Below are 25,853 nucleotides of genomic sequence, written 5' to 3' on the forward strand. Positions count from 1 at the left end.
TCTTTTTTTTGATGATAGTTTTTCTCAGATGGAGTTTACTTAGGTGCTGCTGGGTTATAATAATGTGTTTATAGCTCCATTCAAGCCACTCAGAATACCTTTTTGAATTTTTACTTGTTATTGACAGTGCGTTGCAGTTATACATGATTTTCTAATCTGCCTCCAGGTGCAGCTTGGATCATTCATCAAGGTCTTTAAGCTTTTGATTTAAAGTTTCACTCTTAGTATTGCCAGACCCCATCTGTCTTTGATGAGGTTACTGTGTTCTTGCAAACAGCCAACATGTTTCTACCAAGAGTCTCCACATGTGAATTTTTCAGGTCCAGCATTATAGTTTCTCAATGGAAATCTACCACTGACTTAAAGGACTTGATTTTTTTATGTTCTAGTGAAATTGTAAATAAAGCCTTATGCTTGTTTAGGTGGTAACAAGTCTGTGTTAAATGCTTACATATCTTCAGGCTATGTTTATAGTTTAAGTGTAAGTTAAAGGTGTCATAGGTTATTTGGAATTTGTTAAATCTTTTTTATGTGTCTTTTTTTCTAAGCAGAATAGGATGTCTGAAGAACTGCATTATCAATCCCCTTTTTTCTCGCCCTTCTCCAGGTGTGAGGCAGCTAGCCCACATATACATCCTGTTGGATGGTGTAAAGAACATAAAAGAACTCTCATCACCCCACCAGGTTTGTATCTTATTACACATCTGGAAGATTTAAGGAAATTATAGTCAGTTAGCAGCATTAAAACTTACAATAAGCTTATTATTACCTCTCCTGAATTTTTCTTCCTGTAATTAAGAATTGGTACTTGAGAAGTTTGAAGGTTTTTATAGGACGTGATATATTGAAAGTAGAAGTACAATAGACGTTGGATATTAAGTATGCATGTCTATGCTGCTTTGGTAAAGAGGTATCTATCCATGAAAGATACCTCTTGGAATCTGAACAAGTTTTTTTTTTTTTGCTTAATGTGTTCACTTATTCTAAGACTCACATTGTGAAAATGCTGATAAAATACATTCCAGATGTGTGAGATTGTTACGTAGAAAAACATCTTAATGTGAACTAAATATATAAGATCATGGGTTGATGAGAAGATTGCCATACGTGATCGAAGAATCAAAATTGTAAGGGCTCTTTGGAATGGGGCAAAACACAATGAGAGAGACAATACAGAAGAACGGATGTGTATGCCTTAGTACAAAATTCAAGACCAGCACTGTTTTTCAGGACTGTTATGTATAGCTAGCTGGATGATCTGAATGCCCTGTTGCAGAAACTGGCATATGTGGTCTGAGAATATGGAAAATTTTAATTGATTAAAACCAGCTTTGACAGAAATTCTAATAGCCAGCAGTCTTGAAAAGGTGTAAGCAATCTGTTTGTCAGGAGGTTAATTACAGCCTATGATTCAGTGAAATCACTTTTAAAATAAATTAGAACTGGTTTTGTTCTGTTCTGGATTATGAATCGTAATGTTTAAACTTCAAGTTGAACTTGTAGTACAGAGTAAAGGTGAAGGGCAGGCACTCCTTTTCTTTAAGAGCAAAGCTGTCTTTGTGTTTCTTGCAGAAAGTGTGAACGTGACACTTTCTGAGAAAAGCAACATCTCCTTTGATGCTGTCTTGAAATAATTCTTAGAGTAAATGTCCAGGCTATTTTTCAGAAGTTTAGTTAAAACAAATTCACTAAATGATTAGCAAGTAGTCAGGTGTGTTCTGCTGTGGTACAGAGCTATCACTGATTAGATTGTGTTAGCTGGTAAATTACTGTTTATAAAATATAGGATTAGACTTATAATACTTGAATGAATTTCTTGAATCAAGTGGACAGATTTTTCCAGTCCACATTATTTATATTCTCATATCCAAAGCAATTGTGACTTTTTCTGCTACCTACTGAAGTGTTTTGTATTGAGAAGATTACTGGGGTTTATAACCTACATGGTGAATGTGTCAGAGACAATTTAGAATAACCTTTCTTGTAATTATTTTATAAATCTGAAGCATAAATCAGAACAGTATTATGAAAGTGTTAGGGATTCTGTAAATTAGACATCAGTTTTATTTTTTACACTGCTTTGTTTAATTTTGCTCATATTTCTTCTGTGCCAGATTATCCACATGCTAAGCATTTTTCTTGGGAGAAGTATTTGGAAGAAACCAGTTCACTACCTGCACCTGCAAGAGCTTTTAAAGTGGTGAGAAAATGCTTATTTTTTTCATGCTTTTAAGTGCTTATAATTAATTAGTTTAAGAGAAGAATACATATATGGTGTTCCTATGTTTCCAAATGTATCCAGTTAATTAGTTGCATAATAGGTGGTTTATTTTTATGCAGTTTGTAGTTCACTGTTAGAAATCAGACAATTATTATTATAAATCACTATTACTTTATTACTTTAATAATTATAAATGGGATTAAATGCTACAAAATATTACTAATGAATGTAATTTGCTGTGGGAAATTACTGCCTAGTTATTAGAAATAATGAGATAGCTACTCAGTCATCATAACGTATTTTGAACAAATGGATTTCTAGCTGTACATTTTAAATGGTGCAATAAGTACAGTGAGAATGTAAAAATAATTCTAAGTGGTCACTCTGGTTGTCCATCCAGTCCTTCATCTCTGGCAGTAGCCAAGATAGAGTTTGTATTTAATGCCCTTCAGTAGACTTTTTCTTCTGCAAGCTTGTGATTATAGGGCAGATGGGAGGCATCCACGGGCAGCTCCCCAGCTTAACTATAATGTTAATGGGCAGCATCCTTTTCTTTTAGCTTCATACTTTCTAGTTGCTTTCAGTGATGCCCATCTTTCTTGAGCTCTTAGGATTTCAGTGAGGAAAGTGGACAGGTCAGTAATGCAGAAAGGATTGGTGTTAGGAGCCAGCATCAGATGGCTGGTAGCTCCCAGCCCCTTGTCTCAGAGCGCACTGAAGCTGGTTTGCCTCGGCTTTTCAGATTAAGGTCACTAATTCTGAATAACACGTTGCTAAGAGCTGGATTAACAAAAGCAGAAATGTAGTGCTTATAGCAGTTCCTGGGGTCAGCAGATAGAGTTTATTACTGACCTGCAGTTTATCACCTCAAAATGCTGCTGGCTTAGTAACGTGTCTCAATCTTACATTCTCAGCAAGAATACTCTGAGCAAGGATTAGGAAGGTATTTGGTTATATTTGAGAGATATAGTCCTTAGCAAAACAGTGGAGGGCTCTGACCTTGACTACAGCAAGCTAAAAGCAGACTTTTTTTTTTCCTCTCAGAGCATCAATGTTTTGATTTCTCCCCCTGAGGTTTGGGAACAATTGCCCCGGAAAGCTTGGCAGTGGGAATGTCCCACCAGTGGCCCTCAGGGTCTGGCTGGTTGTGTCTGCACCAGGAAACTGAAAAGGACGTGCCACAAGTGTGCAGGCATTGACAGCATTAAACTAGAAGAGCACTAGCTGCCATGGCTCAGTGCTCTTCCAGAAATCACACTAGCGGAGAGCATCTGGGTATGGTGTGGGTCCCAAAAGGTAGCATAGACAAGGGCATCTGGCTGTGAGGATGGAGAAGGAGAGCTTGACTGCATATGGGTCAAGCATGCTCTGCCCCTTGGTTTCACAGCCAGAGAAACTCCCCTCTCTGCTTTCTGTACTGATATAATGGCAACCATAGTATGTTAATTGTGATAAACAATAAGAAAGCAGATTTAATGGGAATAAAATGCTGGTTGTGTTGAAGTTTGGGTGAAGTCTTCCTGAGACAGTCACAGTATTTTATATTGTATTGTGGGAGAAAATAGAGTTCGTAAGCTGCAGCTGAGGAAAAAACACCCATGTTCTTGAGAGTCTTAGAGGGACAGGTACATTATTTTCCTAGAAATCTAGAATAAAAACAATAACATGTCTTGTGCATAAGTTCCTTTAAAATGGAAAGAATTTTTGCTTTAGATTTCATTGCTGTAGATGGCAAAGATAAAATCTGATACTCCTAACAAAGACACCTTTTTTTTCCAAAATAATATTACAGAACAGGTGTTTGATCCTGTTTATCTGAGTATTTACTGTTATACCGTGCATTAGTTATGTTTTCAGTAGGAGACTGAAAAAGAGTGTTTCATCCACAAAGCGAAAACACATTCTACAAACCACAAACATGTAGACAATTTCATAGACATTTCAGACTGCTGGTGTGTAATACTTCATTCGATATTGCATTGAAACCGTTAGCCAAAATCTCTGGGAAAACTTGACGAATTCTAGAGAATTTAGGAAAAACCCAACTGATTTAAAACAAAGATCCCTACTTGCTTGGAAGGCTTGAGTGGAGAACCCGGAATCCCAGAGTACTTACTTTTTTTCTCTAGTTTAATGACACTGGTTTGAATGATCTTTTTATGCTTGGATTTGTTGGAGGGAGAGGGCAGATTTGAGCAAATGAAAGCAGAAAGTTTGCTATGGATTTTATATACTTTACAGTTGTGTGAGATTTTTGAGGTTTTCTTCTGTTTCACATAATATTGTTCTTCTTTTCTAGAAACCTTCTCATGGCTTTCAGACAAACATGAAACTTGAAGTGGTTGACAAGAGAAATCCAATGTTTATCAGAGTAGCAACTATTGTAGATACTGATGACTACAGAATAAAAGTAAGTTTCTCTGTTTTACTCTGCTATCCTGCTTGAGTGACTGACGAGTACTTTGGAAAACCAAGACCCTATAGTTGTAAAATTAAGCATAGGAAAAAATGAGTCACACTGCTGCTAAGCTTTTTACTGATTAATGTGTGTATAATTCCTTTGGAAAGGGTTCTTCTGTTATCCTCTTAGTTACATTTGCTGACATAGGTAATTAGAGAGCAGAGTTGAATATGTTCAAAAATTGCTTTGGGAATAGTTCCTATAAACCAGTTGTCTATTCTATCAAGAAATGTGATGGTTTAATACCGAGTGTTGAAGGGCTGCTGTGGTATTTGTATTAGGGCCCTTAAAATATTTGGCCTAGGTTAATTGAATCTGTCTCTATAAACTTCCAGGGAGAGGAGAGAGATATAAGGAAGATACAAAAAAAAGAACTCTGATCTCTTGTGCTTTGTCAGTGACTTTTGTGAGTCTGAAGTTTATATTAATTATGGACTTTAGATTGGATTAATCTCAGATAATGTATGTTTTTTAAATTGCACTTTTCTGGAATTTGTATACTTGAATTATTTTCCTTGTATTATACAAAACCAGTTTACTCTCTGAAGCCCATAACTGGTAGAAGGGTTAGCATATTCCAGATATCCAGTTAGATGGATATGAAGGATATTTGTTTATAGTTTGTACAGATTTGTTAGGCATACATGGTATTTCAAGCAGAAATACAGCTGACATTTCATTTTGAATCTGAATTAACTGGTGGTAGGGAGTCATCAGAACTAATATCTTCACATGCAAAAACCAAAACAAACAAAAAAACTCCTCTCCAGTTTAATTTATTAAAATTGACAGAATTTGTGGCTTCTAGGGTAGTAATTTGACTCTATAGCATATGCTGAAAGAGCTCTGTTTGTACACATCTGTGTGTATGTGCATCCACATGCGTGCACAAGAGATCTGAGCTATTTACTAATACAGAAGTCAAGTAAGATTTGGAGATACTTAATTTTCACCTGAAAACAATGCATGTATGGCCCATACTGGTGGTTTTCTGGAAAGTCTTACATTTCATTTTTGTTTCGGTTTCATCTCCTTGTCATGTATAGTCTGATTTTAGTAAAATTGTTATTTGTATGTTGGGGGTTTTTGTTTATTTTTTATGGATAAATGCAATTTTTTAAGGCCTTTGCTTACTGCTCTGCTATTATTAAATCTTGTTCAAACAGGAGATTAAAAAATGTTTGGATTTGGGTTTTTTTTTTGAGAGAGAAGAAAGGCAGAATTTCATGTTTAATTTAAGTATTAATGTGATAACTGAACTTGCCTGCTTTATTCCTGGGATTTGAACCTGATTATGCAAGACATAGTAAACAACCAAATGACACATCTCTCAACTTCAATGAGAGTATGTCTGGGTCCAGAATCTAATATACACGTATTTTCTGTGTAACATCGATAGTTCTCTTAAAGTAACTTCTCTAATGGATATACCATTTTTAGAGATTACTTTGGGAAACTGATTTTATAAAGAATTTTTCTCATCTAAAGTGTATTGTTCTCCTTTCTGATTTCAGATTCATTTTGACGGCTGGGATAGTATTTATGATTATTGGACTGATGTAGATAGCCCTGATATCCATCCTGCAGGCTGGTGTACAAAAACCGGACACCCTCTTCAGCCCCCGCTTAGTAAGAGAAATCACATTCTAATGTAATAATGTTAAAACGCACATGTACCATGCTGATTTCTTCCCTGCCAGTGCCATCCAAGGAAGAGTAGCAACTAGGATATGCAAAATAATGCAAACGTGACATTTAGTGCAAAATCAACAGTCAGTAATTAATCACTTTTTATAGATAGGTTTATTGACCCTTACTGTAATGGAAATACAATGTTTCTCTGTGTGCAGAAGAACCACAGTCCAAACCTGAAGTAATGGTAAAGATCTGTGCATAAAATCCTGGCTCTCTCGAAGCCAGGGATGAAACTACTGTGGCACTCAGTAGGTATAGGATATTGCTCCTAAAATCTTCTGTCCGTGTCCTCTTGAAGGTTAGTGTGCTTTTTAGCTCAAAGGAGGCCAGATTGCACTGAGAAGGCACTCCTTTCAAATGCTGTGGCAAAACCTCAAAACCAGCTAACTTCCTTTTCTTCTTCAGCTGAGCAGAGAGGGGTTAGTGATGCCCACACTGAAGATAAATCTAACAGAAGCGTGGTACCTGTGATACTACTGTATTTACCAGCTTGCCCTCTCTGGGGATTTTGTTTTACTTGTTGAAGAAGTGAGAGGTCTGTCATAAATGACACTGAAGGTTGCAGGGAGGAGAGGCTTTTGTGGTAAAGATATCCCTGCCTGTGTTATTGCATTTCTGGATAATGGTAGTGAGATCGCTTTATCCAAACTTTGAACAGATTATTTTTAATTGAGTGCTTTTCTCTGGGACTGTTTGATGTTGTGACTCTGAGGTATGGTTTGTACGAGTGCTGAATGTTCCCAGCTGTAACTGACATCAGAAAGAGCTGTGCTTGGAAAATAAGTAATGCTGAGCAATGCCAAGTACTCTGAAAAAACTAAATGTAAAATAACTAGGATAAAGCACACACAGATTTTGTGAATGTGTTACCTGAAAATCTCTGTACCTCAATTCAATGTCTCTAGAATGTCAAGAAGAAATGTTTTCTATCAAGAGCATGATCAGAGTATATTCATTAGTTTTTGAACACTCCGGTGGTACAGTGATGACTGCCTTTTAGGAAGTTAATCATTCTGCCTTCAAAGCAGAGTCTGAATACAGTGCCGTAAGTGCCAAAGCACAAAGTGAATAATAAGGAGAAGATAGGGTGCTGCATATCTTCTTCTTAATCCGAGATGTGTGTCCTGTGTACTGAATGAGGTAACAGTCCAGTGGGAAAAAGTAGTCTGTGGCCACATCAATAAAAATTGTATTGTATGACAAAAGAGATGAATAAGGTTGTGACATTTTAGCTTAGGTGCGAATATAAAACACGTAAGTTCGTTTTGTTGGAGACATTAGAAGAAAGAAAATACAGATGCCCGTTGCATACAACACGTCGTCTCCTCTAGGTGGTGGCATAGGAGCCACTGTTCATTTCTTTTAATATGTGACTGGTGGAAGTGACGTTTTGATACTAGTTAAGCTGCAAAAATGAAGGTGGATAGTGTGACAGAAGGGAAAATGTTGGTCCATTAAATAGAAAAAGAATAATTAACTGCACAAATACCATTAAAATAGGATGATTACTGAATAATGTATTCTTCCAACAATATGACTTTGTATTGTTACCGCATAATAGGGTATAGAAAATAGAATATTATAAAAAAATTAATATTGCTTCCAAGTAACTTAAAGTGCATTTCAAGTTTTGTGAAAGGGTTTCAGAAGGAGGGAAGAATATATTTTGCAAGCCACAATATTTTTTCCTCAGTCTTTTTCATCATTAAAAGTCCTTTAATGATGCAGTCCAGATCCCTGTCTTTAACACTGGAAGCTTTGTGTGAATGCTGTGTGATGTCAGCAGTATTAGTCTAGAGCAGTCATCATAACGGTCTTGTGCTCCTAGTATTTATGTATTTGTCGTGTATTCACTTTAAGATGTAATGAAGTCATCATGATGGATTATGACCTTTTTGATAGCAGTTAGGGACTTGAGAACCATGTATTGGTATAGATTTTAATATTGTTTCACAGTGACTCAAGTAGCAGCTTCTTGCATAAATATTGACAGCCAGTTGCAGCTCTTTTTAATTAGATTTTTAGAGAGTTTGAATTTAAGTGAAGAGAGAACATCTGTAGGGAGCTAGTTTTTGCAAAACCAGAGCATCCGTGAGGCAGGACTTCATTTTACAAAAGCGTCCCTGTTAAGTTAGCTTTTCCTCTGAGTCCACTAACTTGTTACATTACATGCATCAATTTTGCATAAAGGTAGACAAGATAATCTCTGTTCATCCATTACACTGTTTTAAAGGCTATAGAAGTCTTTGGACTTCAGTGTAGTCGTAGTGTTGTAATGTTTAACAAACGTTCCACCTATGCTAAAAATGCTTTTGGACTGTCCTGATTATACAGAATAATTCTCCAGTTATCCATCTGCGAGCAAGAATGTCTTTCATCTAGGCAAATTTATTGAAATAGACCTTTTTATGTCAGTGTCATTATCTGTAGAGGAAGATAGAAGTTCCTGTACTTTTCAAGTAAAACCAGCGCTGGAGAGGCAGTGCATGTTTGCAGAAGTGCAGGAGGTGTTCTCAGTTTCATATGCTGCAGTAGGTCTGTCTCTCACTTGCTGTGAAACCAAGGGTTATGTACTGTGGTTGCTTGCCTGTCAAAGCTAGTTTTGACAGCTACATGCCGTAATGTCTCTGCAGGCGTCATTGTTACAGGTTGATGAAAATAAGATAGACACATATATTCAGATAAGTAAAAATGTCAAAAATCTCCTGATGGCTTATTCTTTTTAGTAGTATTTTCAGCCTTTGTTTTCACATTTTGTTCATTGGAAAACTTCAGCTAAAAATGGAGGAGGTCAGTACCCATTATGAACAGATCCCTGTCTTCAGGAACAGCAGCGTAACTTAATTTGTGCTTTTGCAAAGCAACCAGGTTCCAACTACAGGTAGTTAATAGGAGAGAAATTTGAAGTTACATAGTTCCTCCGAGATTTGCATTCTTTATATAGAGGTAGCTCTCTCGTAGAGATTTACTCACACAGATTAAAATTATTTCTCCAGTGGATTAGGTTGTTTGAATCTCCATCATGCCTTTTCAGAATACATTTTGAAAGTACTTTAAAATTAAGTTTTGTTTACTTTTTTCTTCTTCACGTTTGCTAGATACACTGGTATTCCTGCATGTTTATGTAACTTTTAAAGATTTCTTTTTTTAAGTCTTGTATGTAATTTCCCCTGACATGCAGGTCCTTTGGAATTGGTGGAAGCTTTAGAGCATGGAGGGTGTCCCACAGCAGGATGTAAAGGAGTTGGGTACATTAAAAGAGCAAGACATATTGGCCATCATAGGTATGTGCTATGAAACTGTAATTTTATTCTTTCAGCTGAGTGATGTGTGCACATGAGTTTTTTTAACTGTTGTTCACAGGAAAACAAATCCAGGCTGGAAAAAAATATGAAATCTTGTAAACCTAAATATGCAAAGATTTCAGTTGCCATGGTGAACATGCTGAAATAAACGGTAGCAATCTGTAACTTCATTTCACCAGGGTGTGCGGAGATAAGATTTGTCTAACGTAATTTTTTGTCACAATTGATACATTCAGCTATTCTGTATTTTGTTCCTGTGAGGATTCCTTGGCTTGCTGGTCGAATTGCAAAACGTTACAGACAGATATGTGTAAAGCAATGACTTTTGCACCTTTTGAAATATGAGACCACTAATTTTATTATGGCTTGGATGTTTTTGTTCTGCTTGGTTGGTAGGGGTGAGGATTTCCTTGTGTGCTTGGAAAAATGCTAAAAAGGACATTCCAGTTCACTAATTCCCAAATGACAGCCTGAACGACTTGTTTGTACCTAGTGTTTCTAAAGATGCTTTTGTTGAACGCATTCTGAAATATAATACAGAAATGCAGATGTCCCAAGCTGTCCTAGAGGAGAGTTGACATAGGGAGAGCAGTAGCATGGGAGAATGGGGGACAGAGAGACAATGACAGAGTAAATGAGTAACATTTACTAGGCAAAATTTTATTATTTTAAAGATATTTACAGTATGAGTTGAATCCTGAATATTTCAGTAAGAGATATACAGTAAATGTAACATGTTAAGTTGAGAATTAAGTATCATAATTCATGGAGGAGGAGCTGACAGAGAGCTTATGGGTCAAGATTAGAGGACGGGGACGATCAGGGGACGTTATGGTGGGGGTCTGTTACAGGCTGCCTATCCAGGAGGACAGAGCAGATGAGCCAGATCTCTGTAGCCAGATAGGAGCAGCCTCACAGTCACAAGCCCTGGCCCTCATGGGGAGCTTCAGCCACCCTGACAGCTGTTGGAGAGACAACACGGCAGGGCACAGGCAGTCCAGGAGGTTCCTGGAATGCGTGGACGATAACTTCCTCCTGCAGGCGATAGAGGAGCTGACAAGGAGGGGTGCCATGCTCGACCTTGTGCTCACCAACAGGGAGGGACTGATGGGGGATGTAAAACTGAAGGACAGCCTTGGCTGCAGCGACCACGACACGGTGGAGTTCAAGATCCAGGGGACAGCGAGGAAACTACACGGCAAGCTCTCAGCCCTAGACTTCAGGAAGGCGGATTTTGGCCTCTTCAGGGACCTGATGGGCCAAGTGCCATGGGAGGCGGCCCTGGAGGGAAGAGGGGCCCAGGAAAGTTGGTCTACATTCACGGAGCACCTCCTCCAAGCTCAGCAGAGGTGCATCCCGATGAAAAACAAGTTGGGCAAAAAGGCCAGGAGGCCTGCGTGGATGAGCAAGGAGCTCCTGGACCAACTGAAAGTGAAGAGGAAAGCCTACAGAGGGTAGAAGTGGAGACAGGTAGCCTGGGAGGACTACAAAGAGGCTGTGCGAGTGGCCAGGGATCGGGTGAGGAAGGCTAAAGCCCTGACGGAATTGAATCCGGCCAGGGATATCAAAAGCAGTAAGAAAAGCTTCTATAGTTATGTAGGGGACAAAAGAAAGTCAAAGGAGAATGTAGGCCCCCTCCAGAAGGAAACCGGTGTCCTGGTCACCCAGGACATGGGGAAGGCTGAGGTACTCAATGACTTTTTTGCCTCAGTCTTCACCGATAAGGGCTCTTGTCCCACCACCCAAGCTTTGGAAGGCACAAACAGGGACTGCGAGGATGAAGAACTGCCCATTGTACTCGAAGAGCAGGTTCAGGAACATCTGAGGAACTTGAAGGTGCACAAGTCCATGGGATCTGATGAGATCCATCCGCGGGTCCTGAGGGAACTGGCGGATGAAGTTGCCAAGCCACTGGCCATCATATTTGAGAAATCGTGGCAGTCTGGTGAGGTCCCCAATGACTGGAAAAGAGGGAACATAACCCCCATTTTTAAAAAGGGGTACAAGGAAGACCCGGGCAACTACAGGCCGGTCAGCCTCACCTCTGTGCCTGGCAAGGTCATGGAGCAGATTCTCCTGGAAACCATGCTAAGGAACATGAAGAGCAAGGAGATGGTTAGTGACAGCCAACATGGCTTCACCAAGGGCAGATCGTGCCTGATCAATTTGGTGGCCTTCTATGATGGGGTGACAGCATCGGTGGACAAGGGACGAGCAACGGATATCATCTACCTGGACTTGTGTAAAGCTTTTGACACTGTCTAGCACAACATCCTTCTCTCTAAACTAGAGAGGCATGGGTTTGATGGACGGACCACTCGGTGGATAAGGAGTTGGCTGGATGGCCGCACTCAGAGAGTTGTCAATGTCCATGTGGAGACCGGTCACAAGTGGTGTCCCTCAGGGGTCCGTGCTGGGCCCGGCCCTGTTCAACATCTTTGTCGGCGACGTGGACGGTGAGATAGAGTGCACCCTCAGCAAGTTCGCCAACGACACCAAGCTGTGTGGTGCCGTCGACATGCTGGAAGGGAGGGATGCCATCCAGAGGGACCTTGACAGGCTGGAGAGGTGGGCCCGTGCCAACCTCATGAAGTTCAGCCAGGCCAATTGCAAGGTCCTGCACCTGGGTCGTGGCAATCCCAGGCACAAATACAGGCTGGGCGGAGAATGGATTGAGAGCAGCCCTGGGGAGAAGGACTTGGGAGTGCTGGTGGACGAGAAGCTCAACATGAGCAGGCAATGCACCCTTGTAGCCCAGAAGGCCAACCGCATCCTGGGCTGCATCAAGAGGAGTGTGTCCAGCAGGTGGAGGGAGGTGATTCTCCCCCTCTACTCTGCCCTGGTGAGACCCCACCTGGAGTACTGTGTCCAGTTCTAGAGCCCTCAACACAAGAAGGACATGGACCAGTTGGAGAAGGTCCAGAGGAGGGCCACAAAGATGATCAGAGGGCTGGGGCACCTTTCCTATGAGGACAGGCTGAGAGAGTTGGGGCTGTTCAGCCTGCAGAAGAGGAGGCTCCAGGGAGACCTGATAGCAGTCTTCCAGTACCTCAAGGGGGCCTACAAGAAAGATGGGGAGAGGCTGTTCAGTAGGGCCTGTTGTGATAGGACGAGGGGTAATGGTTTTAAAATAGGGAGGTAGATTTAGATTGGATATTAGGAAAAAATTTTTTACAATGCCAGTTGTGGTACACTGGCACAGGTTGCCCAGAGAGGTGGTGGAAGCCCCATCCCTGGAAACGTTCAAGGCCAGGCTGGACGAGGCTCTGAGCAACCTGATCTAGTCGGGGATGTCCCTGCTCCTTGCAGGGGGGTTGGACTAGATGACCTTTGAAGGTCCCTTCCAACTCTCTCCATTCTATGATTCTATGATCATAAATATCATACTATTACCTTTTTGCAAATTAGAGCCTCCAGAAGTTCTCTTGGAATTTTTCCATTACACAATCATGTGACCCTCGAATGTCATACCACCTTGTGCTTTCTGCTCTCATATGGTTAGAGGATTGCTCTTTGGTTATTTGTCTACTCATATTTTTTAAGTATGTTCTGAAACTATTGTGATCCAAGGATTAGCTCTGCAATCTTCCTATGTTTTTGGTGGGAGAACTGTGTCCTGTTGACTAGAACTATGCTATAAGGTTTTAATGGCATATCAGCACTGGTGGAAGTCCTGACTCATCCCTAACAAGGATACCTGCCAGCAAAACTCACTGTGTTGTTACATGTTTAGTGTGCAAAAGGCATCTTTTGCTGCAAGAAGTTCTTTCCTATCTACAGTGGAGGCATTGTCTTTGTGTTCTTAGGAGGCAGAAGAACTCCTGATGCTAGTTACAGGCTTTATCTCTAGGAAGGGACATGGCTAGGTCTGCTCCAGTGACAAAACCTGGTGCAGTATGAGCTGTGGTGGTGTTGGTATGACAGTATGCTGCACTGGTGTTTTTCAGACTATTCTCACCCTTTTCTTTGTCTTTTTCTGTCCATGCTCTTTATCTTTGGTTTGGTTTTTTTCAGTTTTTCTACCCTCCCTTTTGAGAAGCTTTGTTGCACTCAGTCAGCAGGATCGCTCCTTAAGCAGTCAAGCTAGTACTTAACAGGTCACCATCCTTCAGTTAGCATGTGGCAACCTACTGAATTCATGGTTTTAGTCCGCTGCAAATGGGAAGTAAACTAAACTTGCTTAAAAGCTTCCTGGCTGCTTAGCTGAAACTCATTTTATTTCATATTCCAGTAGACTGAGTCTTGCATGATTTATTAATGCACCTGATCTGTAAGGCAATAACTTCAAATTCAGAGTATTACCTTCCTTACCATGTGCTGTCTCAATTACTTGGAATCAGGGGAATGTAACCATTCTTAGCCCAAGGCTGAAATTTAAAAAAAAAAAAAATAAGCAACCAAACATAAGTGAATGTATCAGAAAAGTTTTTCATTTATGATCTCTCTAAAAAAACATTGGCATTAAAACTTCTAAAATTTCACAGGAAGTGATGAGTAAGAGCTGTATGTCTAGTTACTTCATGTAGCCTTTGCTTTTTTAACTAGATTTTCCATCCTTTATAGATGTTATACTTACTTACTCATCCTTAATATTAAGAAAAGAAATAAACTCATGGCAATCTATTGTGTTTTCTTTTTACTGTGGTCTTAGCAATCCTGTTATTTGCACATTAACTGATAGTTCTAGGGAATAAAAATATAACAAAAGAGATTTTGTTGATCATAAGACAGGTATTTGCTGTTTTATAGCAAATAAATTAACACCATTAAGTATCTTACTCACGAACTATATTGGTTTGCCCTCTGGGCTGATATTGTTATTTTTTTCTTGAGCATTTCTGAGGAAAATAATGAGATTTGTTATTTATCTGGAGTCTACAGACTTGAGGGTCAAGGTCATCCCAAAAATTCTAACGTTATACCATCACTTTTTTCCTGAATTAACAAAAACATTTTAAAATTAGTATAATTATCCCTGTCAGGTAGTAGTCCCTTGGCTCTTTTATCTTGGCAACCCTGAAATGTATTTAACCATGCTTATCTTTTTTTTTTTAATGATGAGGTACAACATCTATCTACAGCATAATGCCTCTGTGCAGAAAAGATGATAATTTAAAATGCTAAGTAGTTCTGAAATAATTTTGAGAGCTTGTTCCTTAGGAACCAGATGAAAGCCTCAGTGATTAATTATGTAGTGGGGTTAAAACATTTAATGTTGGTAACATTTCCAACCAGTAAGCTAAACAAGATGCTTGTTTGTGTGACTTCATGCAGGTTTGCAAAATACTCCAAGCAGTCATAAGGACTAATAATCTATATTAAAAAATACATTAGTATTAACTTTCTTTTACCAAACAAAGTACCACTCCTCTTCTTCAGGTTAAGAGAGAATGTTTCCTTCTCATGTTAGGTGTAGCTGAGGCTGAGTAATCCAGTTGGACGCTGTGCTTCAGAAACTTACATACTGCTAGAAGATGGGAGCGTCTCCAGATGTCTGGAGAAGACTAAGGTCCATGCTCATCCATCAGTAGCCCAGTTTATCCTACTACCCTTTAACTTCAGAGAAAAAAAGATATTTGTTTAATCCTACCTAGAGATAGATCATGAAAGAGATAAAAGAGCAGTTGCAAAATAACCACAAATGGGATATGCTACCTTGATACTTTTGTTCCATCAGACAGTTCTGGAAGGGGCTGATTATGTAAAACCTCTGTTGATGTGAAGATCCTAGGCCTGTGGTCCCGGGAATTCTTCAGAGTGGGATACAAGAAGTATACCATTGAAGAATTGGTACATTGGGTTTTCACTTTATTGGTCTTTCCTGATTCAATAAAAACAGAAGCTTATTTTGATAATCAGTTTTTATTTAGCCTATGGAGGACTCTGGAAACAGTGCCTTTCTTTCCTCAGATAAGTGCGTTGTGGACACATGTATTGCCAGCCACTCTGCTGCCATTTCAGTAGGATGCAAAGTGTACAACAGATAGCTAATTGCTGTGTTGTGTTGATCCTTCAGCACTTAGAGAAAGCTGATTACTGTCCTGTGCAGGGGGTGTCAAGTAGTGTTAATGTGAATATTTGTTTACTGAAACATCGGTTGAGCCTACTGAAACAGCTCAGATGATAATTGAGTATCTTTGTGTTGGACTGGTTTCAAAGCTGTGAAGCAGCGCTGGAGGATGTACAGCCCTGTCAGATGTATAGTAAAGGTTTCAAATTGGGTACCTGCTGCTGCTTCCGCTTCTGGCCATTTTCCCTGTGCCCTCTGGCAGACCTTGGTATCCCCAAGTCAAAGACATCTGATCACTTTGGAAAGTGGCTTCTGAACTTCAGTTGTTTTCAGAATAATGTACTAAGGCAAACTGCAAGCTGAAGCAGAAATCCAGGTTTACATTGACAGAAGAGTTATAAATCATAATTTGGTATTAAATAACCAAAACATCAAGACTTCTGAGCCCTTGAGATGAGTTGTCTCTAAAACTTAGTCCTATATAAATCAAATACTTCTATTATGTAGGAATAATAAGATTTTTTTTTTTATTATTTTTGTAGTAGGCAAGTTAAACTGAACTGAAGGCTGGAGGCATTGAGATTCAGGAGGATTTACTGATTGATCTGAAGCCATGTAACTCACACACAGGTTCATACGTGTCATGTTTTGTTGAAACAAAGCTACCAATGGAAACCTTGAGGGTTCTTTTTCTTGCCCCAAGTGATAGTAACATCAAAGGACTATCAAAGAGTTTTAAAAAAATTATACAGCAATTGAAATGATTAATTACAAAGAAAAACTCATCTGAATCTAATGTTGTAAAGCATCATTAATCTTACAACTATTGTTGACTGAAAATGTCATTCAACTTCTGTTTTTCAGAAAATACTAAAGGAAAAGGCACTGTATAAACAGGCAAATTCTAATGAAGGGCTGAATTTTGAGACTTTTTCTTATTTTTTAATTTAAAACATATTAATGGTATTGGTAAACAGAAGACCTGCTGGAGATGAAATTGTATTGTCACGTTTCATGGGTAGTGTAAGGCTTGTTTAATAACATACAACTGAAATTAAATACCACATTTTGGTAGTGTTCAGTGTTTCCTTGAGACAACCCTCTAACTGCTTAAAAACACTAAGCCTCAAAACACCCCTCTGAGCGTAGGAAGCCAAAAGAAGATTACATACTTTGCATAGCAATGGCAGAACTGAGATTAACCACTGTATTCCTGAGTTTCTGGTAGCTGTATTTCATCACAGTGGTATGAGTTTGTCACAGCAAGAACTTAAATCTCGCTAGCATTGGCTCCTTAAAACATTTTTTTCTGAATAGAAGCCTGTATCTTTTATCTTGGAGTTCATTTGAAAGGGAAAAAAGATGTTGTGATAGATGCAGCAATATAAGGAATTCAGAATATAAAACAACTTTGCCTCTTTCCTAGTGTTCCTCTTTTATTCCCCATCTTTCAGTTCATGTTTTTTTTTTCTTTTAAATTGTCTGGCAGAGGCTGGTCCTAAGACAGACAAAAGCAGTAGGTTTAAAAATAAATACAAATGGAAGTATATAAATATATCTAAAATAAAGTGCCAAATTCTGCTTAAAATAAATTAGAAGTAAAAATTAAATGCTCCAAGTTAAGCTTTTCTTTCTGTGGTATATTCTATTCCATGTCTTTTGAACATTTTAATTAACAAAAAAAATACCCTGTTTCAAGTGTAGTGCTTTAGAGTCCAGCCACTCATTTGGCTATGTCTTATTCTGCTATGAAAACTTTTCTTATGAAGGTTCTCATGGCAAAAAACTTCAGTGCCTGTATCCCAGAAGAGTTGCTGGGACTACCACCCAATTCCTCAGAAGAAGGCGAAGATAACTGTCCTGTGCAGATCCCCTGGGGTGGACAGCCTGTGTCCCTTGAAAACACTGCACAGGCTGTTGTGGAACACCATCTGCTTGGGATGGCATTAAACGGGGATCTCATCTTGATTAGAAAAGCAGAAATCATATTCTGCTGGCATGTTTTTCCTCCATAATTCCAGTTCAGCATAGCTATACAAAGATTTAAAAAGAAAAAGAAGTTGATACTGTCTTTTTTTCAAATGAACCAACTTTTTTTTCAAATGAATCACACATGCTGTTGGCTCCAGTGTCCGTAACCCCCGCAAGGACTGACTTGACGTGTGTAGCCTTAAGGAATTTTCTCCTTCTATGCTAGTGCTGAGAGAAATGTAAATTTCCACCAACTTTTTGTTTATGCTGGTGAGACCAAAATTAGATTACTAAATATTGGTCCAGTCTCATGATAGGAGTTGATTCATACACACTGTGAATCCAAAGCTTCATCAGTAAAGGAAAAGGAGAATGTATGGCATATTTTGAATAAAGGGCCTTTTTTTTTAATTCTGTACTTTGTAAAATGAACATGATAATCAAATCTGTTGTTTTTCTGTTTAGTTTTTGTAATTTGGAGGTGGCAGGGCATATGGCTGGCAAGGTAGACTTGTTTATATTAGACAATTCTATTTGGAAATCATGCGTGTAACAATCAGTGAAACAAATACAACATTGCAGTAGTTTATGGAAAGGCAGATATTTACATTATTGAAAAGAAAATAAATAAAATCCTAGGACATGGATTATTTACGTTTTAGCATTGTAGAGGTCCTTGTAATAATACAGGTGAATAGGAAAGCATAATTTTAGATTATAGTGTCATGTCTCATGAATCACAAATAGAGAGTTTGGTTTAGTACAGCCTCTCCTATATCTTAAGTAGAGGCTTGAAAACCGAGTATGTTGCTATTCACTGTTGTGGCATATATATATGCCTTTCGGAATTTTGGATATTATCTTTGAAGTGTGAGGATGTAGCCTGACTAATCAGTTGAACATTACATTACATTCTTCTAAAAACAAAATCCTAGTTCAGCCCAGTGAGTTTTGTGTTGCTGTTCTTCCCTTTCCTACCTTTTGTGGGAGACAGGACTTTCACATTTCTTAGAGTGGTATTTACAAGTCATTATCAAAGCACAGTGTCAAGTTCTCTCTTTCTCTAGTTGGAATGTAGTGAAATAAGGAGTGTTGAATGATAGGAAAGACTCAGAAAATATCAGTCTCTTAATGGAATATCAAAATGGCATTTGCAAAGATGAGACATTTGCTGCAGTAAGGATGTGAGCTATTCCTCATGCTGTGCCCTTGCAATGCAGCTTCTACGCGGACATTTCCTGATAGAAGTACCCTCCCTTGCAGGAAAAATAACCACGGGAGTGCAATTTTGTTTGGAGAGAGGTGTATATAGTCAAAGACACTCTGTATATTATGTATAAAATACAATTAAAGGTATGAGAGGGCAGACTAAACATTAATCAAGTAATTTTCAAAAAGGTATGCTGTAATATAAATTAATACAGTTTGTGTTAACTAACTTGCTGTCAAAAGAAAATGTGAAAAATATTCAGGTTAAGGTTTTTAATCAGTTGGTTTATTAACATTTTAAAGTATGACTACTTACTGCTTTTTTTTTCTGATCTTTATATTAATTGATTGCATCTGTTTCTAGAAAACTAGTCTCTGATGTCATTTAATTTGAACTGAGTGAAGTCAGCAAAGTGTCTGAGAATAAGGAGGCATTTCTCTTCTTCAACTTCTAGTGCAGTCACCTGCCCGTATTCAGAGATGAACTTGAACAAAGAAAGCCTCTTACCTGACCGGTTGAGTGGGGAGATGCCTGCAGCCAGTCCTGTCCCCAGAAACAGAAAAGTGGAATCAAGTGAAAGATCCACCTCTCCTGTAATCAAGTAATTACAACTGAAGCTCTGTCTATGACTAACAGCAGTACTTTATTTCAGTGTTCTGCAACATACTTTGTAGTTGTGTAACGGCTGAATGGTTTCCAAAAGGCTTGCCTATTTATCTACATTTTTATTTACAGGAGAGAAGTGGTTTAATCAGTGCGTATCGAAAAGGTCACTGAGCTGTCAAAGACTGATACTGATTTTACTATGTATGATTTAAGAAGAGTTCAGTTTCATCTTCTGTGTAACTATTTAGACTACTAACTGATTAACTGGAATTTAAAATTGATTGTTTGCCAGTTGGTTTCACTTAAGAAAATTATTTATTTATTTTTCTTTTGTTTGCTGGGGTGACCTTATTGATGTGACTGTAAATTAATGTTAATGTTGCTCTTTGAAGAATAGCCACTATAAATTCTGTCATTATTGTGAGAGTGAGGAGTCAAACTACTGGGAGTGAATTTTACAAGAATGATGCTGAAGGCTGTAGCTGAAGCTTCTAGCAGGAGCGCTGGGGGGAAAATAAGGGTTGTGATACCAAGATTATGATTTTCTGTCAGAAATTGTGAACACCAACTTCTGTGCTTATTTTGGGCTGTAGGGATACATGAAGAATTTAAGAAGGAAACAAAAAGAAGAAAAGTTTTCCAGTTTTTTCAAGGGCTACCTTAATGTACATGGGAAAATGTGAATGTTTGTAGTGAAGATTTCCAGTTCACACTGTAATGACCATGTATTTTCAATAGATGGTATTTTAAGTGACATTCTTGGAGACAGTTTCAACTTTATGATTTAAAATCCAAAATATTCAGCTGTCAAAGAGTGCTGCCTAGTTCGATTTTTCTTATGAGAGTAGGGTTGTAGAAATCTAAAGTGAAGCCAGAAACAGCTTGAGCAGTGTTTTCTGTGGCAGGGACAGTGTCAAGTGCTACTCTTTACATTGTCCCAATTAAGAGACTAAATAACATTTTTAGAGTCCTGACTGCATAGCAGTATATCATGGGAAGGAGAGAAGGGATATGAGGAAAATGATGCTTAAATTTTTCCTGTGTTACAAATATTTGAAGTGTATATCTTATTATCAAAAATAACATTGGGCAAATTCTGTTCCTATTGAATTGCCTCAAAGTTTTACCTTTTATTTCATGGGGAAGAGAGTTGTATATTGTGATTTCTGAAAATCTCAAGTATACAATTTTGTTGGTGGCAAGTAAGAAACTTCTGTGTGGCAAGTAAGAAACTTCTGTCTATTCCTTAAACAAACAAACCTCTTGTATTTCTTCAGTAACACTAATGACTCTTTACTGATTGAGAAAATAAGTTGAACAGTAACTCAGCTGCTCTTGGTTTTAAACATTTTGTTGATTTGTTTTAAACAGTGACAGAAAATGCCCCAGCCCTGCTCATGTAGGTATGAAATCTTCAGCTCACAATCAATCATCTGGGAAAACGGTATCAGAAACAGTGAAGCAGGAAGATGCAGAAAGTAAATCTCCTTGCAAGAAGCCCCTTTTATGTGATGTGAAAGAAAAGAAGGCACCTGGGTAACTATCAGTTCCTTTCAAAGTATGGGTTGTTTGGAGACTGACGGTTTGAAAACGCAGCTTACCAGGCAGTGCAGTACAGTGATTTGTCCGTGGAACTCTTGGAAGCAATGGGGAAGGAGATGGAAGTTCTTTAGCTGTCTTTATGTTAGAAATAGGGGAGAAGGGAGTGTCACAATGTCTTGAAGAAATAAGAAATGCATATCAGAGAGGGGAGGAAAAATCTGCAAGACAGAGAAATTATTGGAAGTTGAGATCCTTCTTCCGTTCCTCTGTGAACAGATATGTTATTGTATATGTGCAAATACTATCTTTATGAAGATATAAAATAACCAATACGTCTGTTATCTGTTCACTGTATTGGGTCATTTTCATTCAGAGAATAACAGCCTCATGCCAACTTTGAACTACCCAGAGGCTTTGCAGTTCGTATTTGAACTGTTTGAATACACTGATGAGTATCTACATTTTATCATCTAGCTTTCCATATTATTTCCATATTATTTCCATTATTATTTATGTACCCAGCATTGTCAGAGAGGACTTCTAGTTGAGTGAATGTGCTTTGAAAAAGGCATGAAAAATAGTGTGCACAACAACAGGTATATATGAACTGCTAGAGTTACAAAATATTGAGCATCTGGTTATTGCAGTACCCAGTGGATCTTTTTAGACATGTATTCAAAGTATAAATGCATAATTGAAGACACAGATACGAATACTTGTGTGCTCTTTAGCTGCTGGGCTCATAGTGTGGATTTAATTATGTTTGACTTCAGTACAGTTGTGTATACCTTCATATTCCAGGTAATCTTTTGTTTCATGAAAGTGCTTGATTGAGGAACCAACTACATACAAAGTTAACCATGACAGTTATTTTATTGTGTTAAATCTAAGTGGTACTCAGCTAATTCCCACTTCCACTTCTTTCTTTTTTTTTTTTTAACCAGCAAGAGGTATCTGTGCATCCAAACAATTATACTAGAAAATTTTAATTTACAAAAATATGTGTGTAAAAACTGCAACCCGTCCCTCTGGAATGTTCCTGAGATTAAAATTCAAGATAAAAATTACATGCTTACAGCATATTCAATTTTAATTTGAAAGTATCTTTATACTATCTTCAGAGTAGCAAAAGAATTTAACTGTAATAGGAAAATTCCATTCTGGAAAGATTTAGAGTTACGGAAGGTGAACACTCAGGCTTGGGAATCAAGTGCTACTACCTCTTAAAAGAAAGTTCAGTTTATCTTCCAACCCCTTCCCTAAAGCCTTCAATTCATAATACTAACTTGTATTTAACTAGTGAGATAAAATTTCTAGATGTATGTGAATTTGTGTTCTGAGGTTAGCTAATCTTGATGTCTAAAAGGTGTTAGCTCTAGTTTGGCTTTTTATCTGTGTTTGGAACGTTTCTAAAAGGGTTCTTGGTGACTGCTTCTCGGTAGATTGTAAAGCACGAGTTCATGTAGTGGGATTTCTTGTAGTCTTGACTTTAAGATCATTCTGTCTGGTGCCTATTTTTAGAAAAGGTTCATTATGTACTTAATATCTCTGAGAGCTCTGCATCTGTGATGGTTGGCCAGAAGTGTTCTCAAGTTCTTAAAAGCAGAAGAAAATAAATTCACACATAATGTCAGCAAGTTCCTATAAGCTTCATTTCTGTTAGAAACCAGGCTGGAAATACCTTCTGAAGGCAGAGTTTGAAAATTCCCAGGGGCTGACTTTAAGGTGGTTTGAGCTGGCAAAGCTGAGGGAGCAGCCACACTCAGCAGGCAAAGAGTGGCTCTTTTAGCAGATACTTTCAGCTGGATCATTAACAGCTGTATAACATTGTGTCAGTATAGTACAGGAGTTGGGGTGGGATGGAGATGAAGGTTGGGCGGAGAAAAAGGAGTAGATGTTGTTTAAGACAGCTCCTGAAAATGGTCTGGATAGCCAGTAAGGCTTTGTAGGAGATGCAGCTATGTATGTGTTCATCACTCTTCCCATCTTCTGCCAGGGACAAATCCACTGCCTTCATTTGTATGTTTTTCAGTTTCAGTTACGAAGTCAAATGTGTTGATATGATGTACGTAATCTTAGTTTACACTACTTTTGAGCTTTCATTGCAAAATTCATGTCAGTAGTCATGCCATCTGTGTAAGTCAGAAATTAGATCCTCTCTTTTTTTTTGTGATGATACAGCATCCTTTATGTGGGAATCCTGGAGTGTTAATAGCATTGTTAGCAGGAGATGTCATCATGCTAAGTGATTTTTATGATGTATTAATAAAAAATGCACATCTTGTTTTCCTCAGGGGAGTACTACAAACAAAGGACTCCATAAAGAACAAAGAGCGTGAGGAAGAGGAGACAGAAAATAAGCTGCTCATTTCAAATGAAATTAAAGGTAAATTGGTGGTACTTAATTTGTTTGATATTAAGGTCTGCAGCTATTTCTTGAAATTCTTCATGAAACTGCGTTGCAACTTATTTTCCACATTTGTATCCAAAAATTTCCTGACCATAACACTTGTAGCACTGTTTCTTTATCTTGTAATCATCAAGGGCTTTGCCAAGAACTTTATCGCTGTTGTAAAATGAATACTAGTATAAAAAGTTTCATTTCAAGGCTATTTTTCTACTGACTTTTAACAATAGCTGATTAAGCCAGCCTGAGTTGTAAAGGCATTACATTCACTGATTGCTTCAAAAGTGTATTGAAAGAAAAATGCAGAGTTTAGTTTTTACACACCACAGACATAATGCAAAGCTAAGGTGACTTACCGAGCCCAATCTCAGTCTGTTGTACAGTCTGATACTTTCCAGCAGCCCATATGCAGAATGGACCCTTTCTTTTTCATTAGAGTTACAGAGGGATGGATAAAATTTTTGCTTCATTGAAAAAATTGAGACAGTCCAGTGGAGGCCACCAAGATGATTATGTGGTTGAAGGACTTGACATATGAGAAAGGTTGAAGGAATTTGTTTTGCTTAGCCAAAAAAGGGAGGCTTGGAGGAATCTAGTCACAGTCCTCCGGTAAATAAAAGATAGTCACAGGGAAGATAACGGTACCCTCTCCTTCAAGATACACAGTAGTGGGACAAGAGGCAGTGGACACAAGTTGCTTCTGGAAAAATTTTGTCTGAGGAGGAAACTTCTCGCCGTCAGAACGATTGGAACAGTCTGCCTGGAAAAGAGGTGGAATCTCTCTTGCGGGAGATACTTAGGACTTGGCTTGACAGGGCCCTGGATAACCTAGTCTAAGCTTTGCTCTTAGCAGAAGGTTGCATCGTTCAGTCTCCAAAGGTACTTTCCAACATGGACTTTTCATTGGTTCAGTGATTCTGTGTGGTTATGTATGCCGCTGTGTCAATACTCTTGGCTGTTCACCGATCCAGTTGGACAGATTGGGGTAGTTGTTCATGATTCATTTTTATTCTTGTTGTTCAGAGAGAATAGAGCACAAAACCAGAATGTCCCAGTCTTACATTTGGTAATTATTTTGTTTGTGTGAAACTTAGTATATCAGGCTGTTTAGTTATTGGACTCAGTCAATGCGTTGTTTCGGTGCAGATTTTGCTAACACGTACAAGTTCAATGGTGTTAAATGTCTTAATTTCATAATTCTTAAATTTTTAGCGTTTTTTTCAGCAATTTATTGTGCAACACAAAGTTTGTAAGGCTTTCGTCAAAAATCTTGAGACTTGAGTAACGGTGGTTCTTTAAGGGCTACATTTCCTACCTTTTAAGTAAGCTCATCCTTGTAAAACCCAGGAAATTCTTCAAGACTAGTAGAGCGTTGCGTAAAGACAAAATTAAGGTAGTGCTTTATTTTTAATTATTAACCTCTGATACATTTATTTTGTGTTAAAACATCATTTGTCTGCCAGCACTTTTCAGATAGCTCTAAGAGGCACTCTGAAGAGCATGTGAAATGTGAGAGATTCCATCTATTACAAGAGCTGTGCAAAAGGTGTAAAAAATCCAGGTGGTTACAGTGTTTTGAAACATGACGTAGTTCTGAATTCTGGAGAAAACGAAGCATTAAAAGAAGAATCTCTCTAAAGCAGATGAAAGAAAAAGAGGGTTTGGTCATTTGAAGTATTTTGTTTCAGCAGAATGGAAACATGCTGTTTTGGTGTTGACTTTGCATAATATAACACAATATGAAAAAAATAAAATCAAATAGTTTGGAGCATTTTGAATTGTCTGCAATTCTTTTTTTTATTCTAAGAAAACTGGCCTGATGTTGTGAAGCATTTTGAGTTTTGCAGAACTGACTATTTAGTTCAAGTTTCACCAACAGGGTCTGCTGTGGGATATGTTTCTGTTTAGGGTCTTGCATAATTAGATTTATAAAAAGAGAACACTTTCTTAGGTTATTGTTTAACAAAGTTATCCTTTTAACCTCCTTTCTATACACATAGTTTTGTATCATTATTTGTTTAAATGTGTGCTGCCATAATCTTTAGGATGGAAATGGACCACTGAGTTCCTGCTATCATAGTAGTGGAAAGCTCAAGCTAAAACAATTGCAGTTGCACAGACTTTTGTGAACTATGACTACTAGTACCCGTGTTTGTTGCCCTTTTTTTTTTCTGCATGTCGCTTACATTATTATTCTTCAACCTACTTTTGCCATACACACTTGACCAGTTCTCTACTGATACTTTATAAAATGTGTACTGCTATCTTCCCTTTTTTGGAGAAGGATTATTTGGAGCTAAAGAACTCAGCTGAAATGATGGTCCCTTCCTACTGGCTTTTTTTACAGACACAAACACTGTGCTTAAAAACCTGATAACATGCTAGGAGCTGAAACATGCAGGAGGGGATGAACAGTGTTAACGGT

At 38.3% G+C, this 25,853-nt stretch overlaps 1 protein-coding gene across 4 annotated transcripts in view; it reads left to right on the forward strand.

Annotated features, from left to right (window-relative positions):
* L3MBTL3 (L3MBTL histone methyl-lysine binding protein 3) overlaps positions 1 to 25,853 on the forward strand; it is an 85,078-nt gene that overhangs the window by 50,787 nt on the left and 8,438 nt on the right. For all 4 annotated transcript variants that reach the window (XM_086743654.1, XM_086743651.1, XM_086743652.1 and 1 more), the window contains exons 12-19: positions 608 to 684; positions 2,115 to 2,200; positions 4,521 to 4,631; positions 6,197 to 6,311; positions 9,559 to 9,661; positions 19,328 to 19,474; positions 20,851 to 21,015; positions 23,316 to 23,407. In XM_086743654.1, coding sequence (XP_086599780.1) covers positions 608 to 684; positions 2,115 to 2,200; positions 4,521 to 4,631; positions 6,197 to 6,311; positions 9,559 to 9,661; positions 19,328 to 19,474; positions 20,851 to 21,015; positions 23,316 to 23,407 — 896 coding nt within the window. The remainder of the gene's footprint in view (positions 1 to 607; positions 685 to 2,114; positions 2,201 to 4,520; positions 4,632 to 6,196; positions 6,312 to 9,558; positions 9,662 to 19,327; positions 19,475 to 20,850; positions 21,016 to 23,315; positions 23,408 to 25,853) is intronic.

Source organism: Chlamydotis macqueenii, chromosome 3 (genome assembly GCF_036417535.1).
Source record: "Chlamydotis macqueenii isolate bChlMac1 chromosome 3, bChlMac1.mat, whole genome shotgun sequence".
Classification (NCBI taxonomy): Eukaryota; Metazoa; Chordata; class Aves; order Otidiformes; family Otididae; genus Chlamydotis; species Chlamydotis macqueenii.